Source organism: Alosa alosa, chromosome 23 (assembly GCF_017589495.1).
Source record: "Alosa alosa isolate M-15738 ecotype Scorff River chromosome 23, AALO_Geno_1.1, whole genome shotgun sequence".
NCBI lineage: Eukaryota > Metazoa > Chordata > Actinopteri > Clupeiformes > Clupeidae > Alosa > Alosa alosa.
This window is the reverse complement of record NC_063211.1, coordinates 7,056,551-7,081,126: the sequence shown is the minus strand read 5'-3', so window position 1 is coordinate 7,081,126 and position 24,576 is coordinate 7,056,551. Positions and strand designations below refer to the sequence as shown.

General features: G+C 42.3%; 1 protein-coding gene across 1 annotated transcript; it reads left to right on the top strand.

Moving 5' to 3' along the window:
- Positions 1-293: 293 nt before the first annotated feature.
- On the top strand, positions 294-23,688 carry ace2 (angiotensin I converting enzyme 2). Its single transcript, XM_048234667.1, has 18 exons — positions 294-534; positions 713-871; positions 4,181-4,274; positions 5,353-5,496; positions 6,949-7,061; positions 7,217-7,322; positions 7,732-7,829; positions 8,022-8,194; positions 12,139-12,365; positions 14,370-14,514; positions 14,885-14,983; positions 15,103-15,225; positions 15,432-15,610; positions 15,867-15,925; positions 16,026-16,123; positions 17,406-17,522; positions 20,723-20,917; positions 23,181-23,688. The coding sequence occupies exons 1-18, from the start codon at positions 334-336 to the stop codon at positions 23,290-23,292; spliced, it is 2,442 nt and encodes an 813-aa protein (XP_048090624.1). The 5' UTR covers positions 294-333; the 3' UTR covers positions 23,293-23,688.
- The last annotated feature ends 888 nt before the right edge of the window (positions 23,689-24,576 follow it).

The following is a 24,576-nucleotide window of genomic DNA, read 5'->3' as shown; positions in this document are numbered from 1 at the left end:
AGCCAACATGACAGTAGAGTTGTTTTGATCACTGAACGTGTTTTGAATATTTATTTTTGAATATTTATTTTAATATTTACCATATATTTCTGAGTTATCACATTTTTGGTCACTAATGGCAGTGCTGAGTGTAGGCACTTAGACGCTCCATAGACAGGCAACGCCGCAACAGTGCGTATTTGACTACAAGTGTACTGCGCTCTCTAATCAAAGCAATCTCCAAAGGCTGTGCCTTTATGGCCAATTGTGACTTTGACCAAAGGGTAAAGTAGTCGAGGGGTCGCTGATAAAACTCTCTGCTGGGAACTCTGCTCCATCAGTACGCCGCTGTGGATGTTATTCTGTAAGATGTCTGCGAGGGTTCTGTTGGTGTTGGCCGTGGCCGTGGGGGTGGCAGCCCAGTCTGAGCTCGAGCTGCGGGCTGAAGAGTTCCTGAAGAGGTTTGACCAGAACGCCACGGAGCTGATGTACCAGTACTCACTGGCCTCCTGGGCATACAACACCAACATCACTGACGAAAACTCACAGAAGCTGGTGAGTGCAGACGGCATCTGCCAGTCACGGCAGACCGACATGGCAGAATTTAGACATGTGGGCTGATTGGTCCTGTCTGTGAGTTCTGTCTGTAAATCGTTTGGGTTTAAAGCATCTGCTAAATAAATACATTTAATTGTTAACGGGTGTGGCATACACAAATGTTGTTTCTCTCTAGTCCCAACAGGGGGCCATCTGGGGTGCCTTCTACATCACAGTCTCAGAGGAAGCTCAGTTATTCCCCCTCGATCAGATCAGTAATCTGGAGACTAAACTACAGCTCATGACACTTCAGGACAAAGGCTCAGGAGCGCTGGACGCAGACAAGGGGGCTCACGTGAGTTAAAATGCCTGCAATGTGACACATATTCGCAATGTTAGTCATATGTGTGAGTATATTCAGGGTTCTCAAGTCTCACGCAATGGGCGTGAGACACACGCAATTCAACAAGTTCACACGCTCACACGCCACACCTTGCATTTCTCACGCAGAAATATGACTAGGGATGTCAAGGTATCTGCATAATTATTAGTGGAAGCGCAGGGATACGAGAGGATATCTCGCAGGGTTCAGAACTAGGCCACCACTCACCAGCCAAATCAAAAAAATAAATCCACCAACATCCAATCAAAAAATAGTGTTCGTTGTATCCGGGTAAAATTCCAAAATAGGACATCCCCTCCCTGCAACCACACTATATGCTTGTGCGCTTATGTGGGGTTACACGTTCAAAACTGCACCAAAATTATTTTTATTCAGAAATTCAACTGTCTCAAAAAATTAGTCTGAACAGTTCTGGTGAATTACGTGACTGTCTTGCTTAGCACTGGAAGCCGTAGTAGTAATCACACCAAACTGAAACCTTATGGTTGGGGGCCCGTGGGTGGTTTACTTTCCCTGTATGAATCATCACACATCACACTCGCTTTTTGGAAAGTTCTCATATCACTACGTTTGAAAAGCCAGTTGTATTCCACCTCACCTTCAAAATTATTTTTATTCAGAAATTCAACTGTCTGTCATTTGGTAAACCAGCCTATGGCACTTTAACAGTGTGTGTAAATCAGGCATTTCTACGAACATTTGTAACGCTATAGGCCTAGTCTACTTTATGGCAAAATATTTTTTTATTTATAAACTAAACTAAACTGCCGGTCATTAAGAAAACATAATGATTGTGTCATTGTAGCTTTGTGTAACCCAGACATCAGCAACGTTCATTTTATCATTTTATACGACCTATCACTCTCGTGGCTGCCTGCACTTTCCCTGTCGTCATGGCTGCAACTTTCGCACTCGTTTGTGCTTTTTAGCGGCGTGTTCATCAAGTCCCGGGACGGCCGTCTGAGCCTCATGGACCATGTCAACAATGAATGAAATGAGCTCAATGAGTGTTATCAATTTGAGCGAGTATGCTACACATTTTTTTTCTAAAGATACAGGACTGCTGCAGACAATGAGCTGCCAACCACCATAATGTAATAGCAACCCAAAATAATGAACTTGCTGTCCTTATAAAAAATAGAAAATAAAAAGTTGGTCTCAGCATGCACATAGGTTACTCAAGTGTATAAAGAAATGAGCCTAATACATAAAATATTTGTCTCACTCCTACATACATATATCTCGTAAATTGGTGAGCCATAGAATATCCCACAGTCAAGATTATTTCAAGATTCCAATCTATCCCACCTAAATATGAAATTATTTCTACTGACATGCTTCCTGGTGACATAAAAACACAAATGGTTTCCCCTTGATATAAAGGCTGACATAAGAGACATAGGCTATGCAAGATGGGTACAAATCCCAGACTGTCCTGAAAAATAAACAAAAACAAGATATAGAATGTATACAATGACAAATTCAAGGTCTCAAAGGGTTAATGCTGCTTTCCAAAAAAACTCACCAGAAGTTGTTATTTAAGGGGTTATTTTACTAAAAAATATTCTGGGGGAGCATCCCCCAGACCACCCTAACTAAGCTGAGTTACCAACCTTTTGAAGTGGGGGGCCCATTTCACATCTGAGCCCAGTGGCTGATAATTTGCCCATGTGTGCACACCTTTTGCTACATAGTACGCAAGTTTTACGCACTTATTTTAATAAATGGTGCACTCATCTTTGTAAATAGTGCACTTACTTTATTAAATTCTACACACAAGTGAAACATTTTAGTGAGTGAGCAGTGCCCCCACCCCAAATCTCACTCCAAGCTGAGGTCAAAACTTGAGAACCCTGGTGACGGAAACACACAATTTGCAACACTGTCTGGTTGTAGGGTGAAGCAGAAAGAATAACCACTTTTTAATTAAATGTAGGCTAATTTACAAAGACATTGTGCCACACTGAAAGCTAATATTGTGTCACTGGCAATTTACATCTGCCCTCTGTCAAACACAATTGCATTTTCAGCTCTGAACAAAACCGCTCACGTTCAAACGAGCATTTTGTTTCATTCGTCCTGGTAGCCTAGAAATCTAGACACACCCTAGCGGCGGCAAATGAATTTGCTCAGCCTGTACGTCTAGTAGCAAACCATAGGAATTTCTATTGGCTGACGCCGTGGACGTCATCCAATCACAGCGCTCTATATTTTTAGAGAGTCTTAAGGCGGGCTTAACAGGATGACGACAGTCCTACGACAGTGAACAACAAGGAAGGTGGCTATGGCGAACGAAGAGCGGTTGTTTGAATCGGCATTGGCGTCAACTTTAGAGGAGTTGGACTTGTGCTTTTCTTTGAAAGTTGAGCAACACAATGCACTTAAGTCATTCCTTTCGAAGAAGGATGTATTTGCCATTTTGCTGACCGGATACGGATATGGTCGTAGCGCTGGCCTATTGCATGCCTAGGCAGTTTGAAAGAAAATTCTCTGCCCGCCCCTTGGATTAAGCAAGGTGAATGGGTCGATTCCAGACTATACATTTCAATGATATAGGATGGCCCGCCAGGCTACCTTTCTGGCTGACCGGGACATATAAAGCAGGAATGGGAGCAAGAGACTGAAACGTTCAAAGCAATTATGCCGAAATTGTTTCAAGGCAAACACTGAAGTGTAGCATTCGAGTTATGCTCGCATAGCACACCAATTCAAAAGTAGCCTACCCTATGTGTTTTCTGTCAGCTACGTGTCCAGCTACTGTAGGCCTATAAATGAACAGAATCAAACCGTTTTCAGTAGCCTACCACTGTTGCAGTACCCCTTACATGTTTGTACAATGTTGCATATTCCAACATAAGGAAGCAGTTAAGAAACCTCTAACTCCCTGTCTTAAACCAACGTGATAGCAGCTTCAAACATGCGTCAGCAGCTATCGTTAATGTATTTGTTTTTTACAAAAAACCCGGCTTCTTCAACAGGGTGTGCTATCGTCATCGTGTAAAGCCCGCCTCAAGGGTTCTGATTGGTGCCTAGATCTAGGAAAATTGGAAATGGGCTAGAATGGGTTCTTGGTCAGACGGACTTTCAGGGCGAATCTCGAATTTGCCGGAAGTACGTCTGGGTTTTTCCCAGGCTAGTATTTGGAGACTGCTATCTAAGCAAAGTAGAGGACATTTGACATAAATTACTTTTAGAAACGTAACATCTTATCCCCTCTCTCACAGCTGAGTTAGGAGATGATCTTATCCCCCTCTCTCACAGCTGAGTAAGGTGATGAGTGAGATGAGCACCATCTACAGCACGGCCACGGTGTGTAAAGTGGACGATTCCTTTGACTGCCAGACTCTAGAGCCAGGTAAACACAGCGTTCATGATCATGACTCTAGAGCCAGAGCCAGGTAAACACAGCGTTCATGATCATGAGTCTAGAGCCAGGTAAACACAGCTCTAGTGATCATGACTCTAGAGCCAGGTAAACACAGCTCTCATCATCATGACTCTAGATCCAGGTAAACACAGTTCTAGTGATCATGACGATCAAGGTCTTGATGAATGTTCTGTGATTATCGGTTATGCTCCGTAATGAGGAGGAAATAATGACCAATATATAGTTTCCTTGTAGGAAAGTGGCTAGCAAACACAACCCTGCAACACCGAGGGCCTTTTAAAGGGACACCAGGCAACGTTTTCGTGTTAATTAATCATCTTCGTAAGTCGGTATATGGTTAAATGACTCATTACAGGGCGAAAGAAGGCTCTCTCGCCCGACCCTACTGCCTGTAGAAAGAATATCCCACTTGCAAGTTCGGTGTATCCTACCCGCCGACCGAAGCTTGATCAGTTTACAGCACAGAGGCAGGCTAACGAAACGCTAGAGATTGTTGCAAACGTGTGTATAATGGCAGAGCCGGGCGAAGAAGCAGCTTAAAACCCTTGACGGAAGATGCAAAGAAAAGGAAAAGAGCTTCAGACCGAGCGAGGGGGAGTTTCGTAGAGAAAAAGCATCAGGCTTGCCTGGTGTCCCTTTAAGGTTGTGACTATTGAAGGGTGTAAATATGGCTTGGCTGATGGGAATGAGAAGATAGTAGATGGATTTTTATGGGGTCTGTCTCAGAGAACAGTGATTTGAAATGAACCAGGCAGACAGCACCTAAGAGGTGAGCATTGCCCATTCAATGGGAGGAAATTCATTAGATGTGCACTTCAAGCCACAGTTAATGCCTTTCTGAGACACACATTATCTGTGCAGAAAGCGTACACTGAGAGAAATGCTTACTGAACATCAGTGATGCGATATTCTGTATTATCAATGAGACTGGACAACAGTATGTCTTTTAACCAGCCAGCATATTTACAGTTTAGCAGGTACACATACAGACATCTGTATGAGTCCTAGCAGTGGAAGCCCCCAGAGTGACATGTTTATTCCACAGGCCTGGAGCATGTGATGGCCAACAGCAGAGACTACTATGAGCGACTGCACGTTTGGGAGGGCTGGCGAGTGGAGGTTGGGAAGAAGATGAGGCCGCTGTATGAGGACTACGTGGACCTGAAGAACGAGGCATCCAGGCTAAACGGTACCACCTCAATCACCCTAACCCTAACCCAATCACCCTAACCCTAACTCCAGTCAGCTGAGTTAAACCACTAGGGTTGCCACATTTGATTCGAGAAAATCCGGGACATTTCCCCCCACACCCCCCAACAAAAAAAAGTTATAAATTTAAGTTATTATGCTGTTTAACTTATATGGTGCTTTGTCACTTTAAGGTTGCTTAGTCTAAATGGTTCTCATAAAGCCCTTTCATTAGCTCTTGCAAGATATAAGGCTATAAACTCTAACCTTGTTTGTTTGTGCCACATTGATAACACAATATTAACAATAGGCTCCTACACTATGCATAATACTAAGTTACAAGCAGTTATGCATTTCTTATATTAAAGAAGCACTATGCAACAATATTAGCAAAAATTACCTTAATTATGCAGGTTGGGCTCCCCATGCAGCTTCGGTAGCAAGTGACTGCTACGTAGGGTTGGCAACTTTCTGATATGAAAATAAGGAAGGGGGTTGGTTAATACACTTCAGTATTAATCGCATCCACTTCAGTAAGTGGGGGTATTGAAATGATGTATGTATTATTGTACTAAATAGTGCATCATTTTACAAAATTGGACTCCTTTCCCTGCTGCTGTGACTTTCTACATTACAGAGCAACTAGGCTAGACACGCACATGTAACTACATTGTGGGAACTGGGGTCACAGCTGGGGTCAGCTGTGGTTGCGCGACAGTTGCTAGATAGTAAGGTAAACCCTATTTCTGCTGCCAATCAACAAAAAACATGCCTTTTATGTCTGTTTATGTAGGCTACACAGGATTTGATGTATGATAAACACAACCAAGAACAAAACCGAATAGCTGTTTCATTTGAAACTAGCACAAATTATAATCAAATGTTCGTTTTCACCAAAAAACGGGACAATTCATGTCCTGGAAAATATTATTAATTTTCCAGGAGTCACTCAAAAATCCAGTACAACCCTATCAACCACCCTAACCCTATACCCCAGGCTCAACAGTGCCACTCCAGTCAGCTGAGCCAGCTCAGTTCAGCCACACATAGCCATAATGAGCGGTACACTAACTCAGGTTTCACCATGAATGAAACAGAAATGATAATCATTGTGACAAAGTGCAGTCCAGCCTTTAAAGATGTAAGTGGTGAACTAGAGAAAGTTTTTCTATAAAGCCCCAACGTGTACATACTGTATGTGTCAAACTGACTCCATTGAAAAGACCAGATGTCTACATTGAAGTATCTGAATAGCATTATCTTCGTGCTGTTTACTGACAACAGAATGGTAGCAACACTGACTACAAAAAGCACTACCAAAGCAGCGCACCTGAGTGTAAACATGTAATCGCTGACGACAACAAATGGCTTAGTAGGTCTACATCCATAAATTGTACTCATTCAGAGTGGTGTTAAAACATGGACAACAATGCTGCTTTTCATACTATCAAAGGATTCAAGGACTATGGCGATTACTGGAGATGGAACTATGAAACCATTGAGGATGGCAAGTATAAGTACACACGGGATGAGCTCATGGATGACGTCCATCAAATTTATAAAGAGGTTGGTTCTGTGTTTTTTTCAGTAGAGACATTTAGCAGAAGTAAAGGAAAGAAATCAATTTTTTTAGATTTTTGTACAAATCTCTTTGTACAAAAATTGCGGGGAGTTTATTTGTAAAGGGGATCTATTTTAGATTGATTGGTTTCCTCATCTAGATCTTACCCCTGTACACGGAACTGCACGCGTACGTGAGATCCAAGCTGCAGCAGACATACCCCAACCATATCAGCTCAGATGGAGGCCTTCCTGCCCATCTCCTGGGTAAGTGTTAAGTGAAACAGGTCAAGAGGAAATGCAGCTGTCGAGCTGAATTTGAATACTCTCTGTATGAATGATCCACCAGAATTAAGGGCTGTTCACAACAGGAACGATAACTATAAAGACAACAGTAATTAGGCCAACAACAATATAAGTGTCCACACTGACCAACAATGGATTCAAACTGGCTGTCACCTTTTTGTTCTTAAAATTGCACTAAAAGTATTGCTATTCATGTTGTTATCATCACAGTATGCTGTGCATTCGTATTAACTAGAGCAAAACTGTGTCCTGATGTGAACAACCCTTGGAGCTGGCTAGCAATATCTGTATGTTATATATTTTGATGCATCATAGTTTTACACAACAGACCATGGCAACAGCTTGTTTTCAAAGTATGATGTACTTCTAGGTGATATGTGGGGAAGGTTTTGGACAAATTTGTACTCACTCTGTGTCCCGTACCCTGAAAAACCTGATATTGACGTCAGTAACGCTATGGTTGAACAGGTAATAAACTTCATCTTACAGTGTAGGTAGCATCCATGCTAATTAATGGCTTCATTATCTAACAACTGCATCTCATTTAGTGGGATTTGGCAATATCAAAATGTTCTCCATTGGTGGGGTTGTGGTGTGGTGGAGGCAATCATCCTAGTCCTTCACTTCACCTTGTCTATCTTTCGTTTCTTTAATGTCTAGAAATGGACTGTTGACAGGATGTTCAAGGAGGCAGAGTCATTCTTTATGTCAGTTGGCCTTTACAAAATGAATGACAATTTCTGGAGCGACTCAATGCTTGAGAAGCCAGATGATGGTAGGAGGGTGGTGTGCCACCCAACAGCGTGGGATATGGGCAATCGCAAGGATTTCAGGTACAGTAGACACTCAAAAGTGTCTTTTAAAGCTTTTCTGTCACCCTCACCCAAATGAACATGTTGTTTACTGCATCTGGGGCCCGGGACAGAGGCCTCCCCGAGGCCCCCCACCCCCCAACATATATTACTATTATTATTATTATCAATATACATAAGACAGAGAGAGAGAGGCAATTAAATTATGACAGACATAATGTAAAAATGAAATTTGCATTTATATTGTGGAACCGTATAACCAACATACAATTGTACCAACATACAAAAAACAAGTAGCCTACAAACATGGGGCAATGCACACAAAAAATCAACCATGAAATATTACATTATTACCATCAATTACTTCAACTAAGGCTTGAAAACTGCCAGTGGTACCCAGGTCAGACTAAAATGTGCAACTCCCGAACTCTGAACTCATGAAACATTGTAGCCTAGAGCCACATCATGATGAGCCACATCATGATGCATTGTAACACGCTGTCTGTAATACACTGTAACACGCAGCCCTAGTATAGCCAGCCACGACATCAAATACATTGAAACACGCAGTCTAGCGCACACACACAGCCCAACCACATCAAATACAAACAAGGGGGGTGTCGCAGCCGATAACGGTAACGTTGTCAGGGACAGGGATATGCCTAGACGTGGACTTATCCCTATTTTGATCCTCGTTTTGAAAAAAGTGGACAGGTCACCTGCAGGAATGAATGGGATGGTACACACACACCCACCTAACTTTCAACGCTTTGATAATATTAGTCCCGGTTAGGTTCCTGCATTTGTTAGTTAAAAAGTAGCCTACATACTGTAGTAGGCTAATAACATCCACATGCAATATCTTTATAACAACAACGCCTAACAACGACCTATTTATTTGGACAACTTTGTATAGCCCTATAAAGTTACCTAGTTTTGTTCTAGCGAAGGCTACGTTCACGTATGGCTTTAAACAGTGGTAATGCTAGCCTAGACTTTTGACAAGCAATAATCTTGCCTACCTTGTGCTTGCGGCTTGCCCATTTGAAATAGGCCTAACTCCTCTCGCTTTGCTGTCTCCATCCTTTCTGTTTTCGTTGTTTAAAAAACTTGTTATATCCATGATGAGTCTCGCGTTAATGAATTAGCTTATACCATTATGTGCTGATAGAAAACAACAAGCTAGCCTCCAACTTCTGTATCATGCCTGTGTATCTCTCCTGCTCAAACAAAAGGTGCGCGCGTGCATAGTTCAGCATTAAGTTGATTTTGATAACGTTACAAACTTTACTTTACAGAAAATTGTATAGCCTACTGGCATGCAGTTAATGGAATAGGCTACTGTGCAGAGTTGAGAAGTTTTTTGTAGCCTAGGCCAATTTGGTGTGAATACACGCACATAGGGGAAATTCGACCAACCCCTGTACCTGTCCTCTGCCAGCGTGAAGAGGACACTAGCCACCATTAACCCACGCAAAGCAGCAGGCCCAGACAACATACCAGGCCGAGTGTTTAAGGACTGTGCAGAAAAACTGAAGGATGTTTTTACAGACATTTTCAACACCTCTCTGGAGCAAGCAGTCATCCCATCACTTTTCAAAGCTGCCACCATCATACCCGTGCCAAAGAAATCATCACCATCATGCTTGAATGACTACCGTCCTGTAGCACTCACGCCCATAATCATGAAGTGCTTCGAACGGCTAGTCATGTCACACATCAAAGCCATCCTACCCCCCACCCTGGACCCCTTCCAGTTTGCATACCGAGCCAAATGATCCACGGAGGATGCAATCTGCTCTGCCCTCCATCCAGCCCTCACCCACTTGGACAATAAAGACTCATATGAGAGAATGCTGTTCATAGACTTCAGTTCAGCATTCAATACCATAATACCACAACAACAAACTGGACAAGCTAGGATTCAGCACCTCCCTCTGCAACTGGCTGCCGGACTTCCTGTTGCAGAGACCACAAGCAGTACGTGTCGGGAACAACACCTCAAGCACTCTGACCCTGAGCACAGGGGCCCCGCAAGGGTGTGTGCTCAGCCCCCTGCTATTCACACTGCTAACACATGACTGTACAACCACTCACAGCTCCAACCATCTGGTGAAGTTTGCGGACGACACAACACTGGTGGGCCTCATCACTAAGGGCGATGAGGCTCACTACAGAGCAGTAGACCTGCTGGCCAAATAGTGCAAAGACAACAACCTCCTGCTGAATATCAGCAAGACCAAGGAGATTGTTGTCAACTTTCAGAGAGGCCACAAACAAATGCCACCACTGTCCATCGACGGAGATGCTGTGGAGAGAGTGAGCAGCACAAAAATTCCTGGGGGTGCACATCAGCGACGACCTCTCCTGAACCACCAACACAGCATCACTGGCGAAGAAAGCCCAGCAGCGCCTCTACTTCTTGCGCAAATTGAAGAAGGCAAGTGCCACGCCTCCCGTCATGACTACATTCTACAGAGGGACCATAGAGAGCATCGTGTCCAGCTGCATCACAGTGTGGGGCGGAAGCTGCACAGATCAGAATAGGAAGACCCTCCAGCGCATTGTTAACACAGCTAAGAGGATCATTGGAGCACCACTCCCCTCCCTGCAGGACATTTACACCATCCGCCTCACCCGCAAAGCACTAATGATTGTCAAGGACACAACCCACCCTGCACACGATTCAGCTTCCTGCCCTCTGGAAAGAGGTACAGGAGCCTCCGCTCCCGCACCACCAGACTTGCAAGTAGCTTCATCCACCAAGCAATCAGGATGCTGAACACTCTACCCACTCACCCATCACTGACAGCCACCCCACCCACCAGCCAGCCAGGAACCTAGGATCCTGTCTACCCTAACCCCCCCCCAACACCTCCCCAGGACCGCCCTGTGGAACTGCACTGTGACTGCGCAGCCTAACGTGTTGCAAGCCTGATATACTTGAAATGACTGCATATCAATGTAAATATACAGTACACACAAGCACAAGTTTAAACTTCATGTAAATGTTATCAATGTTATTTATCACTCTGCCACAATGCTGCTGCTACTACTACTCTGTCAGAAGGTTACGCTAGGACTATGTAAATATACAACACAACTACCTCTATTTTTTGATATATATTCTATATTTCTATATTTTGATATATGTTCTATATTTCAGTCTCGCACTTTAATGTCTGTATGTGGTATGTCTGTATATTTTTATTTTTTATTGTCTATGGCTATGTCTATGTCTAAAGTATGTCTATGTCTGTATTTAAAGTATGTCTATGTCTGCATGGGAAAGTAAGAAACGAAATTTCAATTCTTTGTATGACCAGTGCATGTAAAGAAATTGACAATAAAGCCGACTTGACTTGACTTGACTTGACTCTCTCGTTGTTGAGTAGCTTGGCTGATACGCACAGTGCGTACGGCCATGGTTTTGGCGCGCCTTACTGAGAACGTCTGGCTGAAGCTCTCTCTTTTTTCAAGATCCGCTTTCATATTTCCTAATTGTCTCATGCGAAGCCATTGTTGTCTGTGATAGCATGCATTGATACGGGCAAAGACAGGTGCCCAATGCCCAAACGCGGCCCTGGGTGGCGGATAGTTCGATGGAATGAGACATGAAAAACTACACATTTTACTTGCTTTTGATGTCGCAATACATCATACATTCATAAAATCATGCAACATATTCTACCTTGTCTGTAGACATTGTTATTTTCAAAGCCGGTGCTGGATAAACAAATAGCGTGCGTGCGACAGAGGAAAAGTGCTTTGCCGTTGCTTTAACACCTTTTAATCTTTAACACCACCACTTCTCCCCATACAGTACGTCCTTTCCTATTTCACACCTCCTCTTTTGTTCTGCGTCACTTGTGGTTTTCTCACTTTTTCTCTTTTTTTCTTTTCCCTTTCTCACATCCTCTCATCCATGCTGCTCTCTTCTTTTTCTCTTCCTCTATATCTTGCAGAATTAAAATGTGTACAAAAATCAACATGGACGACTTCCTGACTGTCCATCACGAGATGGGGCACAACCAGTACCAGATGGCCTACAGTAACCTCTCCTATCCCCTGCGAGACGGAGCCAATGAGGGCTTCCATGAGGCGGTGGGGGAGATCATGTCACTGTCTGCTGCCACCCCATCACATCTGCTGGCCCTGGGTCTTCTGCCTGCTGACTTCAAAGAGGACAAAGGTTAATTGAAGGCACACTGAAGACGGCTTGACGCCGAAACGCAGTCAAGGGCATGGTGCAATAAATCCTTTTAAAAGTGTAATACACACTAATGCTGATGCAATAAATCCTTTTAAAAGTGTAATACAAACTAATGCTGATGCTAATGCTGAAACTTAAATAGAATATAGGATACTGCGACACACACTTTAATGTCGCACACACGTTATTATTAGGCTGGCTGCAGACTGCCAGTGTGGCGTGAGCGTAGCGTGTCTTTTGCGTGGCGTCTATTCACACCACAAATGTGTCTGACGTGCGGCGGCCCCTCTTCCTACTAAAGTGCCCATATTATACTTTTTTTCAACAAGTCAAAATAGGCCTATGGGTTGCACAAAACATGTCCCTGAAGCTGTTTGCAAAAAAATCCCCTCAGATTACACGTTATCCGCAACTCCTTTCTTGCCAGTTTCAGTCTCTTTCAGACTCTTTCATGGTCCTAAGAGAAGCCAGGGAATACAAGTCATGTCGATGACATGGTGTTGGAGGATTCGGAAGCCTCCAACTGCCAGTGATAATAAAATGCAATTTATTATGCAGGAGTAATAAAGAATGTGTGACAAACGTCATTGATGGTTTTGTTTGAATTTTTCGTAGTAAAGTGGCCTAATAGTCAAGGTATTGGGTCAGCCGAAATGTCTGCTAAATACACTAACCATAGCAGAATCAATTCAGACACCTGCATGTATGATGCAACATGGCCTAACAATGTTAAATGACAATGGGCAAAACTTTATTTGGGTCGGTATATAAGCCCAGTAGAGTTGATGTAGCTTATTCAAAAGTTTAAAAGCATTTGTGAAATTGGCTGCCTATTACCAGGTGGTAGCCCAGCATAGGCTAGGCAATGCTATATGGCCTTCGGCCTCGTACCTACGGTGGAATTACAGCCGCGGGGATATCGTTTACCAACCCCGCTCCCACTCGTGTCATATTGCACAGATATGCTAACAAGAACGAGACGTGCCCTGGGGAGTTTCTGTTTGAAATACGGATGATATCAGATGTGTAAAAGATTACTGAACAGGTCTACCGGGCCCAGACCCAGGGGCCCAAAGGCTTAGGGGCCTCTGAAGCCCAAGCTTTTCACATAAAAGTGCCCAGGGGCCCAGTGGCTCATAACCCATCCATGGACATGGAGGGAATGACATTGGTGCCACTGATGTTGAGTGAGAGGGTCTGGACATGAGGGTGTTTTGGGCCAGTGAAGAGTATTTCAAATGTATTGCAGTAGAGTTGTAGCCTAGCCATGGCCACACCAGGTCACTAGCGTTTCAATCAGTCGGTAGATTAACTGCCCAATCAGCAGTGGCTTGACGCTATAGATTCGAAACCGAAAGAGCGGTAGGAGCAGTGCCCGCAAACATCAATGATTTCAAAGTTACCGGTATGTCCGTCACCATGCTAGCTTGTAAACAGATCCCAATCATGAGTGACCAGACTCTATTCATTTCATGTCTTGCTTTGCCAGGCTGGTAAAGTTGAGGAAAACTCTGTTGCAGCCATGATTTCATGTCAGTGAGGCAAAGGTGAGGTGGTGGTGGACTGTGCGGTGGATATGATGTAACAAATTTCCATAGTTTCTGACATCAACCTCTCTCAACTAACCCACAAAAACTCAATGCACAATTTTGTTTCACACCTGGAGTGTTTGTAGAAGCATCAGAGACCCAAATCGAAGTACAAAAGCACAGCAAAAGTGTGTTTTGCATAATATGGCCCCTTTAACAAACAGACCATCCTCTGAACCATTTTGAATCCATCCTCCCAGTTTTTGCGCGATACTCCCACTCTTTCCTGTACCTTTTTGTAAATGTATCTGCACGAGTAAGAAATGCACAACTCACCTCAAAGCAATCCTGTTCTTGGCATGACATAACTAAGCATGTATTTGCACAGGTTGGCTAACTTTACTTGAAGTTTTGAAATAGCACATTAGAGGAATAACTGGTTTTGCTCCTCCAGACACTGAGATCAACTTCCTGTTGAAGCAGGCTCTCACCATCGTGGCTACGCTGCCATTCACCTACATGCTGGAGGAGTGGAGGTGGCAGGCATTTCAGGGGACCATACCGAAGGACGAATGGATGCTGCGGTGGTGGAGCATGAAGTGAGCTGCTCCTCTCTGGTTGATTGATTGATTGATTGATTGATTGATTGATTTTATTTGACCATCAATTTTTCAGACACAATACAGCATCGCACAATACAATGACATTACAACAAAAGGTCGGGATAACATAATAATGATCTAAGGCTTATTTCCATTGTGGTCCATTTGGGGAGGTCCATATAAACCACTTACATCACCCTTGAGCGCATTTCATGTACTGACTGAATGCCCTGATAGTCTCATAAGCAGTGAACAAATATGTATGTCTGAAAAAAATTGACAGAGCTCTGAGAAACCGACTGCATTTCTCCCAGTGTTTGATGTTATCCGTGGTGACCTGAGTTTCTCTTCTCTGTCCACCTCACAGGAGAGAGTTGGTCGGTGTTGTTGAGCCTCTTCCCAGGGATGAGACGTATTGTGATCCTCCAGCTCTGTTTCATGTCTCTGGAGACTACTCCTTCATCCGGTGAAACAGAATTGCTCTCGGGGATGACGTTATAAAGAGGAAAATGCATCACCTCTTCAAATATTATAAAGCTGTCTGGATTCTAACGGTCTTAATTTTCTTGATGCCCTGTCATTTAGATACTTCACAAGGACCATCTACCAGTTCCAGTTCCAGGCAGCTCTGTGTAATGCTTCTGGGCATGTTGGTCCTCTATTCAAGTGTGACATCACTAATTCAACACAGGCAGGCAACAAACTTAGGTACACAACGTAGGATATGTTACGCATATCTCACTTTTTCATGACGAGATGGTCAAATTCATTTTGTAGAATCATCTAAGTTTCAGTATCATATTAATTCAAAAACAAAAGAGAGAATTGGTGAAACTTGAATTATCATAGGAAAATAGTATGTGTACACACACATGGAAAAACATGTGAAAAACAGTGGCCTTAACAAAAAATAGGTCGATGTTGGAGTTGGGGAGATCAAAGTCTTGGACCAAAGCTTTGGAACAAATTTCTGGAGAAACGAAGATGAATTCCCAGCCCCTTCTAGACTACTTTAAAGATCTCTATGACTGGCTGAAGAAGGATAATGATGCTAACAACAGAACACGAGGATGGAACCAAAATATGGACCCATGTAAGTATAGACCCTTTTTAACAATAAAAACAAAAGCAATGCTTGAACGTTCTATTTGGTTCCCAATCTACTTCCTCTGCATTAAGATAACATATGGAATGTTAAAACAGAAGCCTTGTGGGGCCAACTATGATGCTGATAATGGAACTCTCTTGAAAGGGTCCATAAGGCCCGACCCTTACTGACCCTTAAATGTGTTGTGGACACTGAAATACTGAAACAAAAACTAACAGATATGCTATTTGTGACTGTCCAGATTCTGAGAACGCTTTCAAAGTGAGGCTGAGTTTGAAGGCTGCTTTAGGGGAGCAGGCTGTAAGTCACCAATCCCAAATTCAATGAGAGGGAAAGATACACCACTTCTACATCACTAGCTCTTAGTTTGTACTGATATCACTAATCACTTGCTCCCCAGTATGCCTGGAGCACCGATGAGATGTTCCTCTTTAAGACCACCATAGCCTATGCCATGCGACGGTACTACTCACAGAAGGGCGAGGAGCTCAAGTTTGTGTAAGTATTTCACAATTACATTCCACCTGAGAAATGATGATGGAGAGATAGGGCTACTGTTGTTTTCTTAATCAAGATCAGTTCATAGCATGTCATTTCATCTCAGAATTTTAGAGGTAGAAGTGTGCAGGTTCCCACTCTGAATAAACAGCAAAACCAAGTCTTATCAAAATACCAAAATATCTTTAATACAAACTGTAGACAACAGAGCAAATGAATTTCCAGAATTCTATTCCTATAATGCTTTTACAGTAGTGCTAAGAGAATGCCATTACAGTAGTCATTGCTAATAGAATGTTATTGCAGTAGTGGTAAGAGAATGCTATTGCAGTAGGCTAGTGCTAAGATAATGTTATTACAGTAGTACTAAGAGAATGCTATTGCAGTAGTCATAGTAGAATGCTATTGCAGTAGTCATAGTAGAATGCTATTGCAGTAGTCATTGCTAATAGAATGCTATTACAGTGGTCGAGTGAGTCTGGAGGCAGTTTTTGTGATGTGGTTGACATGTAGTGGGAAAGAGAAAGTGGGACTAAAGATTATTGTAGGTTGCAAGGTTGCCAATGTGGGCAGGGATAGATTACAGAACAGGTCTACCGGGCCCAGGCCCAAGGGCTTAGACAATTTTTTGGGACTCCCACGGGTCACGGTAGTCCCGCGGGAGTCCTGCTGTACGGGAGTCAATTGCATGTATTGAATAGAGTTGTAGCCTAGCCACGGCCACACCAGGTCACTAGCGTTTCAATCAGTCGGTAGATTACCTGCCCAATCAGCAGGGGCTTGACGCTATAAATTCGAAACCGAAAGAGCGGTAGGAGCAGTGCCCGCAAACATCAATGATTTCAAAGTTAACGGTATGTCTGTTACCATGCTAGCTTGTAAACAGATCCCAATCATGAGTGACCAGACTCTATTCATTTCATGAATGAGTCTTGCTTTGCCAGGCTGGTAGAGTTGAGTCATGTCAGTGAGGCAAAGGTGAGGTGGTGGTAGACTGGGCGGTGGATACAGACCTCTGAAGTTCGCCTACAAAAAAGCTGCCATCTTTGAAATCCGGTATCTTGTGATTTTTCCTATGGGAAAATAACATGGGGATTTTGAATTATCGCACCTGTTAAACTCTCGCGGGGACAAAGAAGTCTGAAATGCAGATGTTTTGCTCAACACACTTTTGTCCTCTGCCTTTAAGTGGGTACTGTGATCTTCGGTGATATTTCGGTTTGATATTTCCACTGATTGCAATTGCTTCCAGGCCAGATGACCTACACTTTGTTCTTTTCAGGGCAGACAACGTGCACGTGTATAAAGAGACCAAAAGAGTGTCTTTCTACTTTGTTGTGACACATCCCACTGACTCAGCAAGGATCATACCAAAACATGAGGTGGAGGCTGCCATACGGTGAGATTATACAAACGATCAACTCTACCGTCTCTAGTCCCTCACCCAACCCAGTCACTTAGACGACAAAATCAGAGCATGTAGGACAACGCTGACAGTCAACTGTACCGTCTCTACCACTTACCTAACAGGCTCTGGCTACACTACAGCACATTCGTTTTAATACGGATTTTAGGAACAAATCCATTCTGCATCCACAAAAAACATTTTAGCTCAGCAAGTAGATCCATTGTGCGTCCACATTATTACCATTGATACGCAAATCTCATGACCATTCACAATTTGTCAAATCCCACATCCCCTATGTTACTGTTGCTAGGTCAGATAAACAATGGCCATGCCGTGTTAAAAACCTGCATTAAAGCCCCCCTGTGTAAGAATTTCTCCCATCTAGTACCGGTAGGTTAGCCTGGCGAGCCAGACCCACATTAAAATGTAGGGTCTGGGCACTCACTGTTTGCAGTGCTCAGTCCGAGGGGCGGGATAATCAGTTGTCTTTCAAATTCCCTCTGCACGCAATAGGACGCAATAGGATATTTGTTTTCAAGTAGCAGGGAATTCAAGCCAAACCGTTGCAACTCTGCCATCAATCATTATGTTAAGCCCACCAAACGACTCTATACACGATTTCAATGTCCTGATTAAGTTTCGATTTCTGGAGCTCACAAGCAAATGTAATTTGCTGCCGCTAGGGGCGCGTCTAGATTTCTAGGCTACCGGTAGGTAGGTGTTATATTGCAACCCTCCTCTCAAGTGCTGCCTCGTTTAGAACTACGGTAGCCGTTGCACATCAAAAACTGGCACTAGTTCTCTACACGTGTCAAAATATAAACCTTTCTCTGAATAAGCAATAACAAAATATTAATATAATTTTGTGTACTAACTAGGTTAGTTTTTTTTCAACTGTCTCTGCGTCTAGAGACTAGAGATCAAGTGAGACAGTGACAGATCACAAACAAAGTTATTTTTCTCTTTATTTATTTTGTTGGAAAATACAATGTCCGAATGTTAGGAAGACATGTGGCTTGTAGAAAATGGGTTCGTAACTTACATTGCTGAATGTAGGGAAATTCTGCAGATGAATAGATGAAAGATAATATTTTTTCTATGCATGCAGACTGTAAAGACTGTAAAGCTGTATTTCGCATATGTCCCTTGCTGGCCACCGTTATTTCAAAAGGGCAATGAGAGTTGCCCCTGCACTATGTAGATGTAAATGAGGATTTCTAAGCCAATAGGTATGCTTTGAATTGATGGTGGTGGTAATTAAACATGAATGGGGCCACATTTATGAATGGGAAATGTTGATTTTGTTAACAAACAACTGAAAACGTTACACAGGGGACCTTTAAAACTCGTAATTGTGATTCTTGAAAATCATGACAAACGTACAGTCAACAAGTATGGGTATGAGGGGATATAAAATCTGAAAAATGGGCAATGTCTGCCAAGTTACTGCCTGGGTGCACTAGACAGCTCTTAGTTTCAATTGCATGCTACTTCCCGACATGATTACTAGGGCTGTCAGCGTTAACACGTTAATTGCGATACGATTAAAGGAGAATTCCGGTGTGATATTGACCTAAAGTGTATTGAAACATGATACCGAGTGTGAACGTATGTCTCATAGCCCATCTCGGCTTGTCCCCTGCACTCCAAAATCTGGCTCTAGTTAGCCGATGCTACCAACAGCTTTTTCAATAGTGGTGCTTCAGCATCGGGCTAGCCATGCAAATAAATCACTGTTTTACACCCATTTACGAGGCTCAATGTATCTCCACACTTCATTGGTAGACTTCCGAGGGCCCTGACATTTAAAACGAGACATTGAGAACTTTAAAAAGCACTGGTAGTTTACTTACAAGACGATTTATACAGACAGTATCTTCACGAAGTTTAGCGTTTGCAGCCATCTTGAATTTAGTCACGATAAGTCGAGCAACGAGTAAGAATGAACAGGTATGATAAGGGATCAGATTCCAAAAATAATTCAGTGGAAATGCATGGATTCCAGTTGCTGCTACTGGAAGAAACTGGAATCCATGCATTTCCACTTAATGCTATTAGCTATTAGACATACGTTCACACTAGGTATCATGTTTCAATACACTTTAGGTCAATATCACACCGGAATTCTCCTTTAAGGACCAAGCATAACGTGTTCATTTTTTTTAATCGAATGCCACCAAACATTTTCGTTTTACACATTCACTTGTTCTGTTATCAACAATCCTCTTTTGCTGCTACTATTTTGACCCTTTGATGCACAGTTTCTTGTCTTCAATGACAGTAGCTGGTGTCGGCTCAGTCGACATGGAATTAAACTCCAAAACACTTCAAGTTTAAGCAATAATCTATGAGCTAAACATTGTTTACACTCCTACACTGTTACACGTGAACTGAACATAGTTAAAGGAACCATATGCAAGATTGTGGCCAAAACTGGTACTGCAATCACTTTCAAAATACTGAAGAGCGGTGTATCCCCTCCCCCTCCCCCCTGACTCGAGGTTGCACACGCGGATGGCGAAACACTACTGACTTCGTGATTAGTAGATAGATGGAGGGTGGTGCATCAGTTCAAAACACAACATGACATGACAAAACACAACATCAACAACAGTTGAGGGCTGCAACTTCACTTTTTAAATGACAATATCCTGGCTGGACTACTGTTGTCAGTGATATAAGTATTTGAAATGAACATGATTTCTTAATGTCTAGTGACATATCAGGGCCATTTTATGATTAATTGAAATATTTTTCTTACATACGGTTCCTTTAATGGACTATTTTTGCTATGTACTTCATTAAAATGAGTTGTAGCCCTAGGCTACATTTTGCACGTTTGGCGGCGATGCTGGCGATCATGGACAATGACAGCCACCCACTACACTGCATGCTCAATAAACAGAGGAGCATGTTCAGTGGCAGACTTCTGTCACTGTCATGCTCAACAGACAGGTTGAGGAGGTTCTTTTGTCCCCAGGGCCATCCAACTTTTCAATGTCTTAAATGTTTACATTACTGTGAGTGATTTTTAAGTATGTGAGATATATGTGTTTTTGTTTTGTATGGTTGTATAAGCTACTGGATGCCTAAAATTTCCCTCAGGATGAATAAATTATCTATCTATCTATCTACCTATCTATCTATCTTTCTATTTATCTATCTATCTATCTATCTATCTATCTATCTAGACTGTCCAGAGGGCGCCTCAACAGCGCTTTCCAGCTGAGCGATGACACCCTTGAGTTTGAGGGTATCCTTGCCACACTGGCACCCCCTGCAGAACAGCCGTTTACAGTGTGGCTGGTGGTGTTCGGGGTGGTCATGGGTGTGTCTGTTCTCCTGGGCATCTACCTCATCAGCATGGGCATTGTGGACAGGCGAAGGTAAGGGTGATAAGAGTAATATGCAGCAAATATACTCGAAGCTGGCAGTGTATTCAGGAGCGGACTGGTCATCTGGCATACCGGGCATTGTCCCTTTTGAGCCGACAGAATATAGCCAATACTCTAAGTACTTCCGCTCAATTTAATTTTCCTTCAGTACGTCGTCTGGGTTTGCGGTATAATCGTAGGTTTTCTCCAGCCAATCTTTTCCTGTCCAATCAGCAGTGGCGGTCTTACCTTATATGACGCCCTGGGCGACCACCCTCTATTATTGAATATTGCAAGTAAACTAGCCTATGTCAGCAACAGGTTGAAGTTCATTGAATTTGAACGAGATGTAGATGCAAGCAAGCAGAGCAGATAGACATTGAGCTGCAGGTGGACAGTGTATCCTAGTTGAGGCCTAGTTGGTAACAAGAACTCAGTGATGAAGCAGGTAGGTGTGACATGACATGCTGACAACTGTAATTGATAATGTAATGATAACATAGTAAGGCTGTGCTGTGATCATAATAACAAATAGCGCATATACGTTTCCTTAATGAATGATTTGCAAACCTGGACAGCAAAAGAGTGTCTAAACAACGTTATTGGATCTTATGCACGGAGGGTAAGGGGAATAGGGTCATTCCACGTGAAAACAGCCAATATCGGGGTATCATGTACATGGTACCTCTCAGATTTTGCTGAAAAGCGGTGAAAATATGTTACCAAACGAGGGATTCTGAAGTTTCAGGTCAATATCTCAAACAGTTTGCCCGTGGCGTCCATTTGAATTTCGGGTGCCACAGGCCTAATTGACACATTGGAATTTCACATTTCATCCTTTGCCATTTTTGGAAACCCATAACGTCTGTTCTAATAGTGGTAGAAGGCTGGAAACTGGTGTGGTACTGTAGTTCATTGTAGCCTGTACTACACAATTCTGGAGGCAGAATCAACATTCCTTACTGTTTGGGTGAGAGGTGGGTCACCAAAGTCCTAAAAATGTTGACGGCATGTGTGATTTTTCAATTTTTGGGTGGCCGAAGCACCACAATTAATGATCATATTTATTCTAAACAGGATTATTTGTTATATGTGGGAACATTGCTCTTGCCAAAATTAATTTGAAGGGTATGGTACCACTGGTGGGGGTCATGTGACTCTTTTGAAACCCCATATTTGGACCCCCAAATGACCATGTGGGCACTTGATGATCCTAATGGGATTTATACCAGATAAAGATACATATTTCTTTTAATGAAATAACATTTTTGACTATTAAACTCCATAATATGAATTTTATTCTTCATAATGCACCATTTTCGACAAGGAAAAACTCCCATTAAAAGAAAAAATATGTTTATCTGGTATAAATCCCATTAGGATCATCAAGTGCCCACATGGTCATTAGGGGGTCCAAATATGGGGTTCCAAGAGTCACCTCTGCCGGAGAGGGTTTTTAGACCCCCATGAAACCCCCACCAGTGGTACCATACCCTTCAAATTAATTTTGGCAAGAGCAAGGTTCCCACATATAACAAATAATCTTGTTTAGAATAAATATGATCATTAATTGTGGTGCTAGGGCCACCCAAAAAGTGAAAAATCACACATGCCGTCAACATTTTTAGGACTTTGGTGACCCACCTCTCACCCAAACACTAAGGAATGTTGATTCTGCCTCCAGAATTGTGTAGTACAGGCTACAATGAACTACCACACCAGTTTCCAGCCCTCTACCACTATTAGAACAGACATTATGGGCTTCCAAAAATGGCAAAAGATGAAATGTGAAATTCCAATGTGTCAATTAGGGCCGTGGCACCCGAAATTCAAATGGACGGCACAGGCAAACCGTTTGAGATATTGACCTGAAACTTCAGATTCCTTTGTTTGGTAACATAAGGCATATATTCACCGCTTTTCAGCAAAATCTGAGAGGTGTCATGTACATGGGTGGCTAAGTTGCCGTAGAATGACCCAATATGGATACCTCTGTCAGAGGGATAGCCAGTGATACCTACATTTATACACTTTCAGTGCTCCACGACACTTAGTTGAAAATGTATGCATTTCAGTATAATGCAAGGATTTTGTATTTATTTAGGCGTGTCCGGCCGATTTGAGGGCTGCTTGGGCCAAATATGCCAGGGCCCGAGCCCTGTGTTTTTTTCCCCAGTCCGTTCCTGTGTATAGTGTCTCTCAAATAAATAAATCAAACATCAAATGTGTAAAGCAAACAAATTAACAGCACATGTGGATAACCTGCTTCATCTAGGAAATCCAAGCTGGTAGAAGAGACAAAGTCTGTTACTAACCCTTATGCTGACAGCGCAAATGGCATCGCAAACAGAGGATTTGAGACCGAAGATTATCAAACAGTCATGTAACTTCACTGATGAATAACACGTGAAGGAAATATTTTATGTAGCGATCCTTAAAGTCTGCCACTACAACACAGACAACACACTACACACTTCATGAAGGAAATTGTTTATAAAATGGTCATTATAGACTGTTTTCATAGAAACAATGAATGGAATAAAAATTAGAGGAAGACATGCAAGGTATAGAGAAGATATAAATAACTAATTTCATTTGTTCATTTGTTTTTATTTGAATAAAGGCACATTGTCAAATACTGAGAAACATAATGAAATCAATAAATTAAAATGAAAGTAAATCTGTGAAGATAATATGACAGTAATGTGTTTATAACCTGAAAGATGTTAGATGCTTTGAAATTATGTCTACATCCATAAATAAATGCTATGCTTTCAATGCTGTATGAAGCTTATTCTTGTTTCTGACTGGTGACTTAATTGGGTGCTAAAATAAAATATGTTGAAAGTAAGACGATGTTGTAAGTTGTACAAATCAATGTTGAGTGGAAATGACATGGAAATAGCCTATAATCTTGTTTAGTAAATGTTTGTGAGCGTGTCTTTTAGTACTCCTTTTTTAGTATCCTCATTATTTAGGATACTTAATGAAGTACAGTGAGTCCATTTGTTCTGTTTTCTTCGGTGCAGGCCCTGCATCCACACCCCTCACATGCTGACTCTAAAGTGTGCTCTCCACCCTTGTTCGCTTTCATGAAGAAGACAAATGGCAGATCTTTCTTAGAGATTGACTTTCTTCATCCTTGCATGTCTGTGGTATAATACAAAATAATACAGTTAAAACAAGTAGTTTACCTTCAATTATATCACACATTTGCCTTCAAACCACTTCACCAGGATGCTCTTACTGAAGTTACATGGTGCCTGAATAATCATGATTACTGCATATAAACATCCATGAAGACTATACTGTATGGCGTTAGAAACCATAAAGACTACATCCATGAATAGTTATTTAAATTATGGCATGAGGAACCATAAAGGCTACATTAGTAAATGTTGAAATATGTCAGCTCTTGAAATATGGTTGTCATGACACTTTCCTTTAATGGGCTGGACATTTGACTCCTGTAACAATTGATCATTTATTGCCAAGGTGAACATTTAAACATGTAAATAGGCCTTCACATGTGTTATATCAACATAATGTCAATGTTCAAGAAATAAATGTTTACCACAACTTACCACAACACTCAAATGTACACCAGCATCACTTTTGGAGCATTGCAGGAAGTTGTGACTGCCTGTAAAGTTCAACACAACCCGCATTCC

Bases quoted from the DNA above. Each gene is read 5' to 3' on its own strand.
- ace2 (XM_048234667.1), top strand. From the start codon at position 334: ATGTTATTCTGTAAGATGTCTGCGAGGGTTCTGTTGGTGTTGGCCGTG. The intron at 14,515-14,884 runs GTGAGCTGCTCC...TCCACCTCACAG, and splicing joins CTGCGGTGGTGGAGCATGAA to GAGAGAGTTGGTCGGTGTTG. The intron at 15,226-15,431 runs GTACACAACGTA...AACAAAAAATAG, and splicing joins CAGGCAGGCAACAAACTTAG to GTCGATGTTGGAGTTGGGGA.